This window comes from Rhinoderma darwinii, chromosome 1 (genome assembly GCF_050947455.1).
Source record: "Rhinoderma darwinii isolate aRhiDar2 chromosome 1, aRhiDar2.hap1, whole genome shotgun sequence".
In the NCBI taxonomy this organism is placed as follows: Eukaryota; Metazoa; Chordata; class Amphibia; order Anura; family Rhinodermatidae; genus Rhinoderma; species Rhinoderma darwinii.
This window is the reverse complement of record NC_134687.1, coordinates 140516206-140536493: the sequence shown is the minus strand read 5'-3', so window position 1 is coordinate 140536493 and position 20288 is coordinate 140516206. Positions and strand designations below refer to the sequence as shown.

At 42.6% G+C, this 20288-nt stretch overlaps 1 protein-coding gene across 1 annotated transcript in view; it reads right to left on the bottom strand.

Moving 5' to 3' along the window:
- The window catches only part of ELF2 (E74 like ETS transcription factor 2), a 92611-nt gene that overhangs the window by 53041 nt on the left and 19282 nt on the right, over positions 1-20288 (bottom strand). The window contains exons 3-4 of the mRNA XM_075860438.1: positions 12136-12294; positions 2392-2557 (exon numbers count right to left, since the gene is read on the bottom strand). Coding sequence (XP_075716553.1) covers positions 2392-2557; positions 12136-12210 — 241 coding nt within the window. The 5' untranslated portion in view covers positions 12211-12294. The remainder of the gene's footprint in view (positions 1-2391; positions 2558-12135; positions 12295-20288) is intronic.

Here is a 20288-nt window from a genome sequence, read left to right as displayed (position 1 = left end):
GGTGGTGACCAAAAAAATAGTGATTCTGGCATTTTTTTTGCGCCGTTCACCGTGCGGGAAAAATAACATTATAGTTTTATAGATTGGGTTGTTACGAACGCGGTAATACCAAATATATGTACTTTTTTAATGTGTTCATTTTTTCCCTATAATAAAAGACTTATTATAGAAAAAAAAAAAGCATTTTTTGTTTATGTAACTTCTAACTTTTATAAAACATTTTTATTATCTTTTATTTTTTTTAACTTGTCCCACTAGAAGACATTTAGACTTGCAGCTCTGATCGCTGCTGGAACACATTACACTACACACGTAGTGTAATGCATTCCAACTGTCATTGTGATGTGACAGTCACACTGACAGGAAGCCTATGAGGACCAGCCTCATGGCAGCCCGGAAGCCACTGGTACCATTTCCAGCCCCCGTGATTTCACGTGGGGGCTGCTGATCTCTGCTAAACTCCTTAAATGCGGCGATCGCAATCGACTGCCGCATCGAAGGGGTTAACTGCCGAAATCAGCAGCGATGGACCGCTGATCGGAAACAGGGAATGCAGGGCAGACACCCTGCACAGTTAACCTCCGCTGCGGTGTAGCGCCACGCGACGGCTAACTGTCAAAGTACAGACGTAATTGCACGTCGTGGTGTGCAAAGTTACTGCACACCTTGACGTGCAGTTACGTCAAGGTGCGGGAAGGGGTTAAATGCAGACGTATCCTGCAAAAACAAACTAACATATACAGCATTGTGTATGGGGTTTTTGTTTTTTTTAAATGGGAGTTTATGGGAGAAATACGCAACTGTATGGCGCATAAATCTAAACCTTACATTCGGCGCATATGTTGGGAGATTTTTCTGGCGTAAGCACCAAATGTAAAGAACAACGAAATGTGAACAGAGTTGAATGAGGTTTCCAGTTACAAGGACTCAGGGAAGGTCACTGCAGTTGAAAATATTGTAACCTTCTGTAAATGTTAATGTCATAAAACTTGCACTGCTTAAAGCGTCTTTAAAATATTACAGATATAAAAAACAGATAGCTCACAGCAGGCGACAGATAAAGTTTCCGTCTTTATGTATTATTTTTCTCCAAGGATCATGTGTTAAAAAGATCTCAATGTGGTCCTTTGCTCATGAAAACCACATCAAATTCATAGATGTTGCCTCTATATTCTTATCTAAAAACACACAATAAAACAGCATATAATAGGTTTCTTTACACGTGGGTGCGAAGTTACATTCCGTGGCTCATATGGGTCACACGTGTAAAGCGATCTATTATATGCGATTACCACCTCACCGTTTAGGAGTAGAATTAAATATGTTTGACTTAAAGGCTGCGGTAGTGATAATGCACCTCTGCTGCGCTTACAATTGGTGATTTGTTCTATTAATATTCTAGTTTCTGTAAATGTCAGATTACAACTAATTCCTCTTTTTTTTTGTCCGTAAACACTTTTTGTTTTAGTAACTTCGCGCAATGTCTGGAATAAAGACATAAACTTGTGTAACTGGCTGTGACACCAGGGAGTTTCACCTATCTGAGATTAAGAATTGACATTAATATTTTGTTTGAAGAAAACTAGTTGTTTTTTTATAATATTTTCTTAAAAATACCACCCCCCCCTCTCCCAATTCAGGAAACGGTCTCTGCTTGCACTGATCCACATTACCTGTGCAGGATAGGAAGGGGAAGGTAAAGGTGGTGAGAGCATCACATTTACCTTCCTGTAAGAGACATCGCAGAATAAACCACTGGACACCAGCTATTAGCCCTTCCAATAGGCTAGACTACCAGGGAAGTGGGCATGGACACCTCCACTATCCTAAAGAACCAATGAAGCAGTCTTTAACCCCTTAACTACCCTAGTTCAACAAGAAACCCTCTCAGGTTACAGTAGACTGCCAGGGATGGTAGCATTAACCCATTCTCTAGAGCAGGGGTGGTGTGGGTTCAACAACCCTAGCCCACCAAGGAACCCTGCATTAACCCCCCACTACCCTAGGCAACTATGGAGATGTACCCCTGCATTAACCCCCTCCAATACACTAGACCACCTGAAAATCAGGAATGATAGTCTTCCCTATCCTAGACGACCTAGGAGGTGTACATTAATCCTCCACTAGAACACCAGGGAAGCTGGCATTAACCCCTCCACTAGCCTTGACTACCACCAGGAAAGGATGGATTAACCACTCTACCATAGACTATCTGGCAATCAGACATTAGAACCTCCTCTACCCTAGACCACAAGCGAAGTCTGAAATTAGGCTGGTTATAATAATTGCATCACTTTCTTACCAACTATAGTCTTTCTAGCGTGCTACAGCCAATTTCCGATTACGTGGCTTAAATAGCTATTATAGTCCTGTAAAACAAGGGACACCAACCTATTTCCACTGTTTCAGTTTCTACCTCCTGTTCATCTGCTACATCTTGCATCATGAAGGTCTCATCATCGTACACCAGAATCTGAGCAGCGTACCCCTCTTCTAGTCTGGCACAGGGTATTGGCTCCACAATAACAGCAGGGTACTCAATTTCCAGAACTTCTTCCTGTTAGAACCAAAACAGTATCACAGAATAGGATCAAGTAGTTTATCCAACTCATATACATACTTTCACAAAGGCTCTAACAAAAAAATAAAAAAAGACCATTGTAATAAAGGATATCTAAAGTGAAAAAGATATTACTGATGTTTCATATTTCGACCATATAAACCTAAGGCCAGTACCGCATCTGCCATCAGGGGACCGGGACCCGTGACGTGAGTATACTGCAAGGGGGGGTCTGGGCATTTTACCGACAGCAGAGGGCTCTATGGGGCTGGAATAATCCACCCCATAGAGCCCTCACATCACTATAATGCAACGATTAGTGTGGGTGGGGGAGGGTCTGACTGTCTGACTTACTGCAGAGAGCTCTATAGGGGGGGATTCCGCCCCCCCCCCCTTTAGAACAGTCAGTCAGATGCTCAGACCCCCCTAACCTTTCAGTATAGTAACTAGTCAGGGCTCTATGGTGGGGGGATAATTCCCCCCTATAGAGCCCCCTTGCAGTATACTCCTGGCTTTGTAGCTTTCCTGTGCTTAATTAGCGTGGGAAAGCTACAAATAGGGCTGTGACTGGTGAGTCTCACAGTCACTCACAGTGCACACTGAATGCGGCAGCCAGTCTGACTGTGAGTCTCTGACCAGTCACCACCCACACGCAGCAGACAGGAGAGACTAATAGTAAACCCTCAACTACTACAGTTTCACAGGGATTGATTATTACAGCTTCTATAATGTAGTGGTTAGCTTGTCTGCCTTACACATGAAGGTTGCTGGTTCAAATCCCAGCTGGGGTTTTTTTTTGTTTTTTTTAAATAATATCTTGTATTGGGCTTTGTTCACACTAGCATTAATATACGTTTACCTCTCTTCCGTCAGAGGAAGAGAGGATCGATACGTTAAACGGAAAGCAACGGCTCCATTAGAATTACCATTGCTTTCAATGGTAATTCTTTTGTATCAGTTGCTTTCCGTTTGTCTCCGTTCACTAGGTTTCCGTTCTTTTGAACGGAAATAAAAGTTCTGCAGACTGCACTTTTGTTTCCTTTAAAAAAAACTGAAACTTAGCGAACGGAGACAAACGGAAAGCAACTGATACAAAAGAATTACCATTGAAAGCAATGGTAATTCTAATGGAACCGTTGCTTTCCGTTTAACGTATCGATCCTCTCTTCCTCTGACGGAAGAGAGGTAAACGTATATTAATGCTAGTGTGAAAGAAGCCTTCGGGCCTGTTCACATCAGCGTTGGCTTTCCGTTCTGGGGTTCCGTTGGAGGTAACCCTGCAACGGAAAGTCAAACTGAAACCACAGCTTCCGTTTCCGTCACCATTAGCGCAGTCGACTGCGCTATTGATTCCGTCACAAAAACGCAAACCTGCCGGAATGGTGACGAACGGAAACCATTAGCAATGTTTCCGTCACCATTGATTTCAATGGTGACTGAAACGGAAGCTGTGGTTTCAGTTTGACCTTCCGTTGCGGGGTTCACCCGACGGATACCTCCCATGGAACCCCGGAACAGAAAGCCAACACTGATGTGAACAGGCCCTAATCCTTCCCCATAAACCTGCCCCCGCTAATTAAAATAAATATATTATATAATGTATATAGCGCTGTATCCATCAGGTCAGCGGGTCCTGCATGATCGAGCTGTTACCAATCACATCTAAGTTCATAACTTAGATGTGATCGGTAATAGGCGACCTAATGGATTCAGGTCTCAGCGCAATATACAGCTGCTCTGTATACAGGATACAAAGCAGCTGTATCTCAAAAAGTACAAATCATTTTCAATAAAAAGTAATTAAAACTTGCACCAATCGAAGTAATAGATATCTTTATATATCATAGTGACATGTCCGAAGTTTTCATCGGTGGGGGACCGAGCACTGAGGCCCCCACCGATCGCTAAAAGGAAGCAGCAGAAGTGCTCGGGTGAGCGCTGTGCCGCTTCATTTATGATCGACTTTCAGCCGAGTGAGCGGTGTACGGACTCCAAGACTTTCTATTGAGCCCGTACACTGCTCCAAGGAAAGCCAAACAGAATTGAAGCGGCACACCGCTCACCCGAGCACTTCTGTTGCTTCGTTTTAGCGACTAGTGGGGGGTCTCAGTGTTCGGACCCCACTGATCAAAACTTCTGACATGTCAAAGGTTTTTAAAAAAGTTGTTACACTTTAAAGAGAATCTTTCACCTGCCCACAGATTTGCATTTGAGTGCAGCGTGTAATGGTCAGGGCTGCACAAAGTCTGGGGCACTTTACATTTTTTTTTTCCTACCCTCTTTTCTTACTTAGATATCGGTGCCGTAATGTTTGGCGCCGATATTTAAATAACCCCATGAACTGCCAATGGGGCGGTAATTGGCAAGGGGGCGTGTAACATCGCTGTGACACTGTCCAATCCGCTGCGGACAATGTCAACAGCAAGAGCTGGAGAGAGGCGAGCATGTGCACACGCTCTCACTCTTCAGCTCTCGGCAGGCAAGTACAAGACTGTGATCTCAGGTGAGAGATCAGTCTTGTCGTCCTTGTCTGCCGAGAGCTAAAGAGTGAGAGCGTGCGTGCGCGCACAGCTCTGATGCCATGAAACAGAAGAAGAATTCACACTCTTCTTCTGTTCCTTAGTGGTGGCGGAGCTGCGCTCTCGCGCGCACGCGCTCTCTATCCAGCTATTGCTCTGAAACTGTCTGTAGCTGATTGGACAGTGTCACAGCGATGTTACACGCCCCCTTGCCAATTACCTCCCCATTGACAGTTCAGGGGGTTATTTAAAGAGGCTCTGTCACCAGATTTTGCAACCCCTATCTGCTATTGCAGCAGATCGGCGCTGCAATGTAGATTACAGTAACGTTATTATTTTAAAAAAACGAGCATTTTGGGCCAAGTTATGACTATTTTCGTATTTATGCAAATGAGGCTTGCAAAAGTACAACTGGGCGTGTTGAAAAGTAAAAGTACAACTGGGCGTGTATTATGTGCGTACATCGGGGCGTGTTTACTACTTTTACTAGCTGGGCGTTCTGATGAGAAGTATCATCCACTTCTCTTCACAACGCCCAGCTTCTGGCAGTGCAGACACAGCCGTGTTCTCAAGAGATCACGCTGTGTCGTCACTCACAGGTCCTGCATCGTGTCAGACGAGCGAGGACACATCGACACCAGAGGCTGCAGATGATTCTGCAGCAGCATCGGCGTTTGCAGGTAAGTCCATGTAGCTACTTACCTACAAATGCTGATGCTGCTGCAGAATCAACTGTAGCCTCTGGTGCCGACACGATGCAGGACCTGTGAGTGACGTCACAGATCTGCACTGCCAGAAGCTGGGCGTTGTGAAGAGAAGTGGATGATACTTCTCATCAGAGCGCCCAGCTAGTAAAAGTAGTAAACACGCCCCGATGTACGCACACAATACACGCCCAGTTGTACTTTTACTTTTCAACACGCCCAGTTGTACTTTTGCAAGCCTCATTTGCATAAATACGAAAATGGTCATAACTTGGCCAAAAATGCTCGTTTTTTAAAAATAAAAACGTTACTGTAATCTACATTGCAGCGCCTATCTGCTGCAATAGCAGATAGGGGTTGCAAAATCTGGTGACAGAGCCTCTTTAAATATCGGGCACCAAATATTACAGCACCGATATCTAAATAACGAAGGAGGCTAGGAAAAAAATGGAAAGTGCCCCAGAGTTTGTGCGGCCCTCCCCATTACATGCTGCACTCAGCTGTACATGGATGGGGAGATGAAAGGTTCTCTTTAAAAGAAAGATGTTATAATTTTTTTTTTTTTATTTGATATGTTTTATTTTATGGGCCTAATTTTTCTAATTATTTTAATATGTTCCCGAAGGTAACTATTTATTCATATGTTTGTACGTCTGCGGGGGCAGCCAACTTTATTTTTATTTTTCATACTGCTAATTTTTGTTTTGTAGGTTCCGCTGGACCATTTGGACTACGTCGTAGATTCGTTGGACTACTTCGCTGATGTAAGCTTTTTTTTTAAAATAAAATGGTTAAAGTGGATTGTGTGGAAGAGTTGTCATTTCAATAAAATAAATTACTTTATGTCTCTGTTTTTTAATACTTCATTACGGCCTTAGTAATGGCTGCTGTCTGATCGAGAGCGTCCATTACTAAGAAGGGGCTTAGTGTTAGCCAGTAATAAGGCCGTCACTAACCCCTATTATTACCCCGGTACCCACCGCCACCAGGAGTACCGGGAAGAGCTGGGTACGATCCAGCACCCGACCATCTGAAGTGAAGGGCACTTGGGTGGCCGCAGGCTGGTACTATCAGGCTAGGAAGGGACAAAAACCATGGCCCTTCCCACCCTGGTGATGCTAGGCTACTGCTGCTTTATTGTATCTGGCTGGCTATGAAAAATGGAGGGGATCTCACGTAATTTTTTTTTTCAATTTATTTAAAAAAAATGACGAGGGGTTTCCCCAATTTTTCATAACCAGCCAGATACAATAAAGCAGCTGCAGCCTAGCATCCCCAGGGTGGGAAGGGCCACTTTTTTGGCCCTTCCCAGCCTGATAATACCAGCCTGCGGCCTAACAGTCGTTTCAGATGGCCAGGTACTGAATCGTACTCGACTCTTCCCGGTATCCCTGGCAGCAGTGGGAACCAGGGTAATAATAGGGGTTAGTGATAGCCTTTTTACTGGCTAATGCTACGCCCCAGCCTTAGTAATTGAACGCTGTCAATCAGACAGCTGCCATTACTAAGGCCATAATAAAGTATTAAAAACAAACAGACATAAGATTTTTTTTTTTATTGAAATCAAAACTCCCCCATGCAACCCTCTTTCACAATTTTTTTTTTTTTTTAAAGTAGATCATTGAAGTAGTCCAATGAATCTACGACGTAGTCCAAACGGTCCAGCGGAACCTACCAAAAAAAAGTTAGCAGTATAAAATGTAAAAAATAAATTCATTTGCCACAATAGAAACCCCTGCTCCGCCGTTTGCTCTTGTAGGCCACAGCCTGGTTTAGGCCTGAGGCCTACAAGAGATCGGGAGCACACTGATGACGTCAACTGCCCGGCACGATGACGTCACTGCATCATGCCGACCACGCCGGGCCACTGAACTCGGTTAAAAATCATAAGTCAATTAGGTAATAAAAAGGGGGCATAGAAGACGTTAAACCATTTTCAGTGTTAATGCTGCGTTGCTGATCTATGATACTAAAGTAATACAGTAAAAAGAGTTCTTTAAATCTTCTCTATACATTAAACAGCACTTTACAAATAAACAACAAATGTTTTCCTATTTAATTTTTTTTTATATATTGCGTGTTTGATGTGTAAAGGTAGTAATGAGAAAACTCTGATAGATTGGGGGGGGGGCGCCTTTTTATAGTTCGCCTCAGGCAGCAGAGGGGCTAGGTTCACCCCTGCCTAAGGCCTCGTGCACACTTCCATCACCGTTTTCACGGCCGGTTTTGACGGATCTGTGTTCCCGTTTTAGCGGCCGTGTGATTTCAGTGTGCCGAGCATGGTACTGTCCAGGGTGCTGAAAGAGCATGGTTGTTCAGCGCTAGTCACTGTACAGGGTGCTTAAACAGGCTCTGTCACCAGATTATAAATGCCCCATCTCCTACATAATCTGATCGGCGCTGGAATGTAGAGAACAGCAGTGGTTTTTATTTTGAAAAACAATCATTTTTGAGCAAATTATGAGCAATTTTAGATTTCGTTTCTTAAAGACCAACTGGGCGTGTTTTTACTTTTGACCAAGTGGGTGTTGAAAGAAGTGTATGAGGCTGACCAATCAGTGACCAATCAGCTTCATACACTTCTCATTGTTCCAGCCCAGCTTCTTTCACTGCACAATCACACTGTGCTGTGGATCCTGCTGGGCTGGAACAATGAGAAGTGTATGAGGCGGATTGGTCACTGATTGGTCAGCGTCATACACTTCTTTACAACACCCACTTGGTCAAAAGTAAAAACACGCCCAGTTGGTCTTTAAGAAACTAAATCTAAAATTGCTCATAATTTGCTCAAAAATGATTGTTTTTCAAAATAAAAACCACTGCTGTTCCACATTCCAGCGCCGATCACATTATGTAGGAGATAGGGCATTTATAATCTGGTGACAGAGCCTCTTTAAAGAGTTAATGGGCTGCACTGATCGGCGGTAACTCTTTCAGCACCCTGGACAGTGACTAGCGCTGAAGAATGACCATGCTCGGCGCTCGGAATATAACAAAAAAATTGTTTCATACTTACCCAGAACTCCCTGCATTTTCCTCCTGTCCGGCCTCCTGGGATGACGTTTCATCCCATGTCACTGCTGCAGCCAATCACAGGCTGTAGTGGGGGTCACGCTGGACTGGATGACGTCAGAAGGCCGGCCTCAAGGGATGACGCTTTATCCCACGTGACCGCCTCTGCAGCCAATCACAGGCGCAGGGGCCACATGGACTGCCGCGTCATACAGGAAGGTCGGACTGGAGGAAGAAGAGGGACTCGTCACCAAGACAACGACCGGGGTACGTATGAACTGCTTTTTATTTTATTTTTATCAGCAGCCTCTTCTCTCTATCAGTGATGGATAGAGAGAAGTGGCTGCCGATTAGTGTAATATATCTGTAATGTACTTCTACCCGCCAGGCTGTTGCTAGGCAACGGCTCCGTCACACACGGATGCCTTCCGTGTGCCTTGAGTTTTTTTGACGGCCCCATTGACTTGCATGGGCCTCACATTCATGGAATCTCAGACCAAAGTAGGAAATGCTCTACTTTTGTCAGAACTGAGTAACGGGACCGTCAAAAAAACTGAAGTATGCATGGCCACATTGAAATGAATGGGTCAGGGTGCTAGCCGTCAGAAAAACGGCTAGCACACTGAAGAAAAAGACTGAAGTGCGCACTAGGCCTAAATAATTTGTAACTAGAATGATCTTCAAGTAATACTATTTCTTCCCGAGAGCGTGTAATATAAAAGTGAGAAATAACTATATTAAAGAGGCTCTGTCACCAGATTCTGAAATCCCTATCTGCTATTGCATGTGATCGGCGCTGCAATGTAGATAACAGTAACGTGTTTGTTTTTTTTTTTAAACGTTCATTTTTGGCCAAGTTATGAGCTATTTTATATATATGCAAATGAGCTTTGAAATGGACAACTGGGCGTTTTTTTTCGTTATGTCCAACTGGGCATGTATTGTGTTTTTAACTGGGCGTGTTTACGTGTATGACGCTGACCAATCAGTGACCAGTCAGCATCATACACTCATCTCGATTGATTTACACAGCAGCGATGTGCAGCCACATACACAGAGATTAACATTAATCAAGTGTCCTGATAATGAATACACATGACCATCCAGCCTGGACGTCATGTGTATTCAGAATCCTGACACGTCTGAATCTTTTCTGTGAGATTCCAGCAAGCCACGCGTAATCTCGCGAGATTACGGAGGTAAACGATTTTTGTTTCCCTTGCTGGAAAGCTCAAAGAAAAGAGTCAGAAGTGTCAGGATTCTGAATACACATGACGTCCAGGCTGGATTTCATGTGTATTCATTATCAGGACACTTGATTAACGTTAATCTCTGTTTATGTGGCTGCACATCGCTGCTGTGTAAATCAATGGAGATGGGTGTATGATGCTGACTGGTCACTGATTTGTCAGCGTCATACACGTAAACACGCCCAGTTAAAAACACAATACACATGGACATAACGAAAAAAAAAACGCCCAATTGTCCATTTCAAAGCTCATTTGTATATATATAAAATAGCTCATAACTTGGCCAAAAATGAACGTTTTTAAAAAAAATTAAAAAAACGTTACTGTTATCTACATTGCAGCGCCAATCACATGCAATAGGAGATAGGGGTTTGAGAATCTGGTGACAGAGCCTCTTTAAAGAGGCTCTGTCACCACATTATAAGTGCCCTGTCTCCTATATAAGGAGATCGGTGCTGTAATGTAGGGGACAGTAATGCTTTTTATTTAAAAAACCGATCTTTTTTCACAACGTTAGGAGCGATTTTAGTTTATGCTAATGAGCTTTCTTAATGCCCAAGTGGGCGTACTTTTATTTTCGACCAAGTGGGCGTTGTACAGAGGAGTGTATGATGCTGACCAATCAGCATCATGCACTCCTCTCCATTCATTTACACTGCACTAGCGATATAGTTATATCACTATGTGCAGCTACATACACAAACCCTAACATTACTGCAGTGTCCTGATAATGAATACACATGACCATCCAGCCTGGACGTCATGTGTACTCAGAATCCTGACACTTCTGAAACTCGCGAGATTACGAGCTAAACGAGATTTCGTATCCGTTGCTGGAATCTCACAGAAAAGATTCAGAAGTGTCAGGATTCTGAGTACACGTGACGTCCAGGCTGGATGGTGATGTGTATTCATTATCAGGATACTGTAGTAATGTTAGGGCTTGTGTATGAGGCTGCACATAGCGATATATCTATATCGCTAGTGCAGTGTAAATGAATGGAGAGGAGTGCATGATGCCGATTGGTCAGCGTCATGCACTCCTCTGTACAACGCCCACTTGGTCGAAAGTAAAAGTACGCCCACTTGGGCATTAAGAAAGCTCATTAGCATAAACTAAAATCGCTGCTAACGTTGTGAAAAAAGATCGTTTTTTTAAATAAAAAGCATTACTGTCCCCTACATTACAGCACCGATCTCCTTATATAGGAGACAGGGCACTTATAATGTGGTGACAGAGCCTCTTTAAGTTGTGCATTAACATTAGGCAGGTTTTTCTTTTTACTATAACCAAAAAGAGAGATCCAACACTGAAAAGACTTCTATGTAAAGGATGTACTATGCCAAACTATGCAGGTGTGAGGACTATACAAATCAAAAGCTGCGTTAATAGCTGGGTTGTAAGAAAATGCAGATTTTCATTCTTTTTTTCTAATTGTTTACCTAAAATAAAAAAATTATTGTAACTTTTTAAGATACAACTTCTATATATCCTATCACAGCTAACTCACCCCGTGATTCTAGAATGAACAGCTTTGTAAGATCACAGGGCTTTTTGTTTCATTTCATCAAACTATCAGCTTGAGGCCTGATTTACACGAGCGTGTGCGTTTTGCGCACGCAAAAAACGCGGCGTTTTGCGTGTGCAAAAGGCACATAACAGCTGCGTGTGTCATCAGTGTATGATGCGCAGCTGCGAGATTTTCGCGCAGCCGCCATCATTATGACACTCCGTTTGGATGTTTGTAAACAGAAAAGCACGTGGTGCTTTTCTGTTTACATTCAGAGTTTGACAGCTCTTGCGCGAATCACGCAGTTCGCACGGAAGTGCTTCCGTGCGACCTGCGTGGTTTTCACGCACCCATTGACTTCAATGGGTGCGTGATGCTCGAAAAACGCAGAAATATATAACATGTCGTGAGTTTTACGCAGCGGACTCACGCTGCGCAAAACTCACTGACTGTCTCCACTGCCCCATAGAGTAATATAGGTGCGTACGACACGCGTGAAAAGCACGCGCGTATATTACGCTAGTGTAAATGATGCCATACTGATTTTACCTTACTACATTTTCAATTTTTTTCCCTCACCTGTTCCGGATTTTCCACTCCATTGCTGACATAGCTCCCCACTGATCCGCCACCATCCACCACAGCGGAGGTCATGTTGCATCCCCTGTATCTAGCTGCAAACAAAACTGGTCAACCGGTCGCCCAAAAAAACACTTGACTCAGGTCTTCACACTAATCCTGTAAACAGAAGAAGATATTGATCTTTAATATTGAGCTTTGTTTCATTTATAAAATAGAGCCTTAAAATGTTTTAACACCCTGCAGATAGCCGCATTGGGGCACGCTCTGGCCGGGGATTCCGTTCCAGATGGAGCCCCTGACGTCACTGTCCATATATGGACAGTGATTTTAGGGGCTTAGAAATGCAACGATCTGGCCAGGGAATTCCCACATCTCAAGCTCCTAATGTCACTGTCCATATATGTCCCCGGACAGAGAGCTTGCGATGCCCTGGCTGGGGACTCCATAGTTGAAAGCCCTGACATCAGTGTCTATGTATGGACAGTGACATCAAGGGCTTCCCCGGACTCAACGCTGAAGTCACACGGGCATTTTTCCCTGTCGTGTGAATGTAGCTGAACTTACCGCAGAAGTTGGATGGATAAAACAACTAAATTTTAACAATAAGTAAATTACAAAATGGTTTAATATCAGGTACACTATTAGATTAGCAAAAGTTGTTTAAGAAGTTAAATGTTAAAGCGACCCTACAGGAAAAAAGAAAAAAAGACTATACATTGAATATGAACACAACTATATACACACACAATGTTTGTTTATTAGGAATTTTGAATTATTGAATAATTTATAAAAAGCTGTGGTCACAGAAGTAAGATGATAAAACCATGAGAGAGAAAAAAAATAAAAATACGGTAATACTTTCTCTGTTGCGGATTTTGCAGAAAATCCTGAACTAAATCAGCATGGGTTACATTGTTAAGCGTGAAATCCACAACAGAATTGACATGCTGCGTATTAGACGATCTGCAGAATGCCTTCCTTGCTATTTATTTCCGCTACATGTGGATGGAAATTATTATTTTTTTGCTTCTGATTATACCTCCCTGTACTGTGCTAGTCCTATAAATGTATTTTATGTTATTTGTAAAACTGGTTTATTTGGGGCGTATATAATTGTTGGGATTTGAACCGTAGGCTGTTCGGTTCTTTTGATGCCATAATGTCTTCGGTCTCCTTGTATATATGTTCGCAGTGTATATGTAAACTTCTTTTAACATATGTCATCTGGATGCTTATTAGGCGGGTGTCCTTTGCTGGTTGAATCATTCATTATGGGGAATCTTTTTGGGTTATTAAAATATTTAAAGTGATTTTAATCCAATTTCCCTGGTGCTTTATCACTCCAAAAAGTTTTCTGCAGGTTTTTCATAACAATAATGTGATTATTTATGCAACTACTAGAAAAATGGTCAAAATAATATCCTAATGAACTTTAATTGTAATTGAATGTGATTATCACAGACACGAATAGCTGCGGAAATGTTGGCATGCGACTGGTCCACCATATGGAAGTGCTAAACATTGATACAAAGAATACATATACAGCATAGTGTATGTAGATAGATTACATATATGGATGGATTATATAGATTAGATAGCACATTATTATAACTGAACCTTTCCTGAAAAGTCACCTTACATTTCTCTATCTCTCGGTACTAAGGCCCTGTTCACACTGAGTTTTTTTACGAGTTTTTTAGCGCGGAAACCGCTCCGCAAAACTCGTAAAAAAACACCCAAAAATGCCTCCCATTGATTTCAAATGGGAGTTGGACTAGTTTTTTTACCACGAGTAAAAAAACTGTGTCGCGGTAAATATAAGCGACATGACCCATCTTGAGACGGTTTCCGCCTCCAAAACCCCATTTCAATCAGTCAGAAAGAGTAAAAAAAACACCTTGACGAGTGTTTTGACGAGTTTTTGTCAAACCACTGTGCAAAAAACGTCTGGAGCAGTTTTTGCAGGAGGAATTTTCCTCATGCAAAAAAACTGTGTGAACACAGCCTTACACATAGTGTACCTTATTTCTTCTCCATTCAAGTAAATATGAGCAAAGTGCAAAACCCTGTTCAACATTAACGAATAAATAAAAAATAGTTCACCTAATAAAAGTTAAGCAGATTTAGCCAAAACTAATAATGGGTTCACACTGAGTTTTTTGCAGGCAGAAAATCTGCCTCAAAACTCAGTTTGGAATTTTGAGGCAGATTTTGCTCTGCCTGTACGCCAATTTTCGCGTCGTTTCTCGGCCGCGGCCAAAAAACGCTGCAAAATACGCTTTCTCAGCCTCCCATTGATGTCAATGGGAGGTCAGAGATGTAAACGCCTGAAGATAGGGCATGTCCCTTCTTTTTCCCGCGAGCCGTATTTTCCGCTCGCGGGAAAAAATGCCGCCGCCTCCCATTGAAATCAATGGGAGGTATTTTCGGCCGTTTTTTGGCGCGTTTTCAGAAAACATGTAAAAAAACTCAGTGTGAACCGACCCTAAAGAATCCAAAAAAAAAAAGAGACTCAAAAATATTTGTCTTCTCTTTAGGCTCCACAAGTGCTACGTGTTGAAAAACTGCATCCATTTTCTGCAAATCGCCATGGTTTGCGAAGCTGTTTTTAGATACACCGTTTTTACAAGTGAAACTTTTTAAACACCAAAAAACACATTGTAAAACCGCACCAATTTGTGGTAAAACGCATGTAGCTTTTAACAGCGCAGCACATGTAAATATACCCTAATGCATGAGGCAAAGTGTTGAATTTTCCTGGCATGGGCCTTTCTTCAACTAGGTGTACATAGAATTGCAACAAATTAGTAAGGCCTCATACACACGACCGCAAAAAACCCTTGTGCATCCGTGTGTCATCAGAACACACGGATCCACAACAATTCACCAATCTGCAAATCCGGACCGTAAAATTGACACGTCCGAGTTTTTGCGGTCCGGATTTGCGGCCCCCACACCGATCCGTATACACCATAGTTGTGTGCTTTGGCCCATAAAAAAGAGTGGGTATAAATTATGGATACAAAAACGCGGATAAATTGCGGCCGCAAAAGTACGGTCGTGTGGATGAGGCCTAAATCAGTGCTCATTTCTTATTTTGTTATGATTCAATTAAATGTATATAACCTAAAGAAACGTACATACGGTGGTCACGTGCTCCTGTGTATGTATTTTTGCATTTTGAAATGTAGACATACATACAATGCTCTAGTAGTAAAAAAATAAACTATATATATATATATATATATATATATATATATATATATATTTATTTTCTTTTTTTTACTTCAAAAGAACCATAGCTATAAAAAGCTTAATGTGTAGCTAATATGTGGACTCTTAAGCCTTTCGCTGCCAGGAGTTAGTAAACCTCCGTACCTATATATTTTTGTGAAATACAGCGGCTATAAATCTGATCCTTTCCCCATTACCGTGGTGCCCGCCTGGTATGTCCTCTATCCTCTATTTCCCCTTTAGGCCTCATGCACACGACCGTGAAAACTCCCGTTATTACGACCCGTAATAACGGGCTCATAGACTTCTATTGGCCACGGGTACCTTCCCGTTTTCTTACGGGAAGGTGCTCGTGCCGTTGAAAAAGATAGAACATGTCCTATTTCAGGCCGTAATAACGGCACGGGCAGCCCATAGAAGTCTATGGAGCTTCCGTAATGACGGGTGGCTACATGTGTGCACCCGTCATTACGGCAGCGTTGCTAGGCGACGTCAGTAAATAGTCACTGTCCAGGGTGCTGAAAGAGTTAACTGATCGGCAGTAACTCTTTCAGCACCCTGGACAGTGAATTCCGATCACAATATAAAGCAACCTGTTAAAAAAAAAAAGGACGTTCATACTTACCGAGAACTTCCTGCTTCTTCCTCCAGTCCGACCTCCCGGCCGTTGCCTTGGTGACGCGTCCCTCTCGACATCCGGCCCGACATCCCTGGATGACGTTTCAGCCCATGTGACCGCTGCAGCCAATCACATAGACTGCTGCGTCATCCAGGGATGTCGGGCTGGATGTCAAGAGAGGGACGCGTCACCAAGGCAACAGCCGGGTAAGTATGAATTTCTTTTACTTTTACCTCGGAAAGGGCTGCCCCTTCTCTCTATCCTGCACTGATAGAGAGAAGGGGCTGCCGATTAGTGAAGTGCAATTTTGCATCGAAAACGTGGCTGTAAATACGGGTGGAATACTGGTGACACCGGAACCGTATTTACGGGCACGGGTCTGTAAATACTGGTGCAAAACGGGTCGAATACATGTGACACCGGACCCGTATTTACGCCAGTATTTACGGGAGGGAAAAAATACGTTCATGTGCATGAGGTCTTAACCACGAGCACTTCAACTCAGGGGCAACCATGATATAAAGGGGGGTGGAAATAGCTGCTATCTCCTCCCTGGTTGTCACCATTCCCAATCTGCTGAAGGATCTTTCTAGCTTTGGGGTATGCTCAGAGCTGACCCTGATATTGGAGACGTAGTGGGGGAATATCCCTCCATTACCTTTAGTCAATTTCGAAATATCAGAGACAGATTGGTACATTGCCATCCATCTAAAATGACCACCTGGTTAACTATGACTACAAAGGGTTCCCATCGCTGTGGGTCACGTAAAGCTTGTGATTCTATCTATACAAACACTTATGAGCAAATCCACAGGGAAAGTCTATGAAAATAGATCCTTCAACTGCAAAACAAAGGGGGTTGTATACCTCATTACATGCATTTGTAATATTCAGTACAGTGGTAAAATGAAAAGGGAATTCAGGAGACGCAAAAACGCTGCGTTTTGCGCGCGCAAAAGGTCCACAAAAGGTCCGTGTGTCATCAGCATATGATACGTGGCTGCGTGATTTTCGCGCAGCCGGCATCATTATGACACTCTGTTTTTATGTTTGTAAATTCATAGTTTTGACTACTGTAGCGTGCATCACACGGAATTGCGTCCGTGTGCCGTGCGCGGTTTTCATGCACCCATTGACTTCAATGGGTGCGTACTGCGCGAAGCACAACCAAATATAGGACATGTCGTGTGTTTCACGCAGGCAGCGGACATACGCTGCGTGAAATTCACTGACAGTCTGAACGGCCCCATTCATTAACATAGGTCCGTTCATTAACATAGGATGCCGCCCTGTGGCCGGGGTAAAGCCTTTTTGTACTCGTCGTTCTTCTGGTGCGCGAGCGGCCAGATATCCGTGACGTTTGGATGCCAGGAGACACGATACAGCACTTTTCAGTATTGTCCGGCTAAAAATGTCATAGAATATAAACTGGGTAGAATATACAGTACATAAACAGCACTGCCCGGACATTGTTCAATTCAATTAAATCTACTGTGTCCCCTGAGCACCCCCCCCCCCCATACAAATTGGGTGCAGAAACATGTAGGGACACTCATTTGCAAACAGCTATATATTTCATAGGCTATTGGTCAGGTAGAATTATATTTTACTAGAGCAGGTTTGATACTATTAAATGGGAATAGAGCTTCAACCTTCTTTTTTCCTGTGCTCTAATTAACCCCTAGGCGCACCACGACGCAACGGTACGTCCTGGTAGCCAGTGTCTTAGCGCACGGGGACGTAGTTACTGCGCAGTTCCCGGTGCACACTGTCGGCGACAGTGTGCACCTGAAACCCAGCTGTCCCTGACAGCTGACACTCCACTGTTTATCCAGATCGGCGGCTTATTTCAACTGATATAGGCAATTAACCCCTTAATTGCGGTGATCGATTGCAATCGCCGAATTTTAAGGGTTTCTAGCACATCGGCAGATCTCACAATGAAATCATGAGGTTTGCAGATGGCTAGCATGGCGACCGGAGGCCAAGTAATGGCCTCGGTGTCTGCCATGTACGGAAGCCTATAAGGACCAGCCTCCTGATAGAGTGACAGTACGTCACTGCTGTTCGCGATGCACACTGTCGGTGACAGTGTGCATCAGGAACCGGGACGTCAGCTGTCCCTGACAGCGGACACTCCACTGTTGCCGATCAGCGGCTCATTGCCACTGATTTTGTCAATTAACCCGTTAAATGCGGAGCTCGATTGTGATCTCCGCATGTCAGGGGTTTGTAGCACATCAGCAGCCCCCATGCAATTGTGGGGGCTGATGATGCTTGCGATGGCACTCGGGGGCCAGACAACGGCCTCCGGGTCTGCCATGTATGCAAGCCTATGAGGACCAGCCTCTGGCTGGTCCTCGTAGACTTACTGTCAGAGTGACTGTGACGTCACACTGACAGTTGGAATACATTACACTACTTAGGAAGTGTAATGTATTCTAGCAGCGATCAGTGCTGCAGGTAAAAAAAGAAACTGTAAAAAGTAAAGAAAAATGTAAAAAAAGTTAATTAAAATAAAATATTTTTTTCCCTATAAGAAGTCTCTTATTATAGGGAAAAAATGAAAACGTTAAAAACCAGTACACATATTTGGTATCACCGCGTTCGTAACGACCCAAACTATAAAACTATGTTATTTTTACCGCACGGTGAACGCCGCAAAAAAAACAACTAAAAGCAATGCCAGAATCACTATTTTTGGTCACCACCCCTCCCAAAATATAGAATAAAAAAAGTGATCAAAAAGTTGCATGTACCGCAAAATAGTACCAATAAAAACTACAACCCGTCCCGCAAAAAACAAGCCCTTACACCGCTTTTTTGACTGAAAAAAAAAAGTTACGGCTCTCAAAATATGGTGACACAAGAATTTTTTTTTATAAAGAAGTGATTTTATTGTGCAAATGCTGCAAAACATAAAAAAACGATATACATATAGTATAGCCGAAATCATACCGACCTGCAGAATAAAGTAAAATTGTCATTTATAGCGCATTATGAACGCCGTAAGAAATTTAAGCCGCCAAAATCACTGGTTTTTGGTCACCAAAGCTCTAAATTAAATGTAATAAAAAGTGATCAAAAAGTTGTATGTACCAAAAAATGGTACCAATAAAAACTACAGCTCGTCCTGCCAAAAATAAGCCCTCACACCGCTCAATTCATGGGAAATTAAAAAAAAGTTATGGCGTTTAGAAGGCGTTTTGTGAAAAACTAAAATCGAAAAGCAAAAAAACGTTAATTTCCATTAAACTTTTTTATTATTACCACATTTGGGGTACTGTCATACTCGGGAGAGATTGCGTTACAAATTTAGGGCAACTTTCTCCTTTATCCCTTGTGAAAATGAAAAAATTCAACATTTTAGTAGACAAAAATGTTTATATTCATTTTCACGGCCTAATTCTACTAAATTCTGCAAAAAAACTAGTGTGGTATAAATTCTTACTATACCCCTAGAAAAATTCCTTGAGGGATGTAGTTTCCCAAATGGGGTCACTTTTGGGGTGTTTCTACAGTTTTGTTCTTTCCAGGGCATTGCAATCGCGACATGGCACTGAAAACCAATCCAGCAAAATCTGCGGTCCAAAATCCAAATGGCGCTCCCTCCCTTAAGAGCCCTGCTGTGAGTCCAAACATCAATTACCACATATGATGTATTTATTCCTTGTAAATATTACAAACTTCTATGTTTTTTTTTCAGAAAAAAAAGTAGATTTTCATTTTCACAGACTAACTCCAATAAATATAGCAAAATACCTGTGGGGTCAAAGTGCTAACTATACCCCTAGATAAATTCCTTGATGGGTCTAGTTTCGAAAATGGGGTGACTTTTGGGGAGTTTCCACTGTTTTGGCACCACAAGACCTCTTCAAACCTGACATGGTGCCTAAAATATAATCTAAAAATAAGCAGGCCCCAAAATCCTAGAGGTGCTCTTTTGCTTCTGAGGCCGGTGTTTCGGTCCATTAGGGCACTAGGGCCACATGTGGGATATTCCTAAAAACTGCAGGACCTGGTCAATAAATATTGAGTTGTATTTCTCTGGTAAAACCTTCTGTGTTACAGAATTTTTTTTATTGCAAATGAATTTTGGCAAAAAAAAAAATATAAGAAATTTGTAAATCTCCCCTTTACTTTGCTTTATTTCCTGTGAAACACCTAAAGGGTTAAGAAACTTTCTGAATGCTGTTTTGAATACTTTGAGGGGTGCAGTTTTTAAAATGGGGTGATTTATTGGAGGATTCTAATATATATAAGGCCCTCAAAACCACTTCACAACTAAACTGGTACG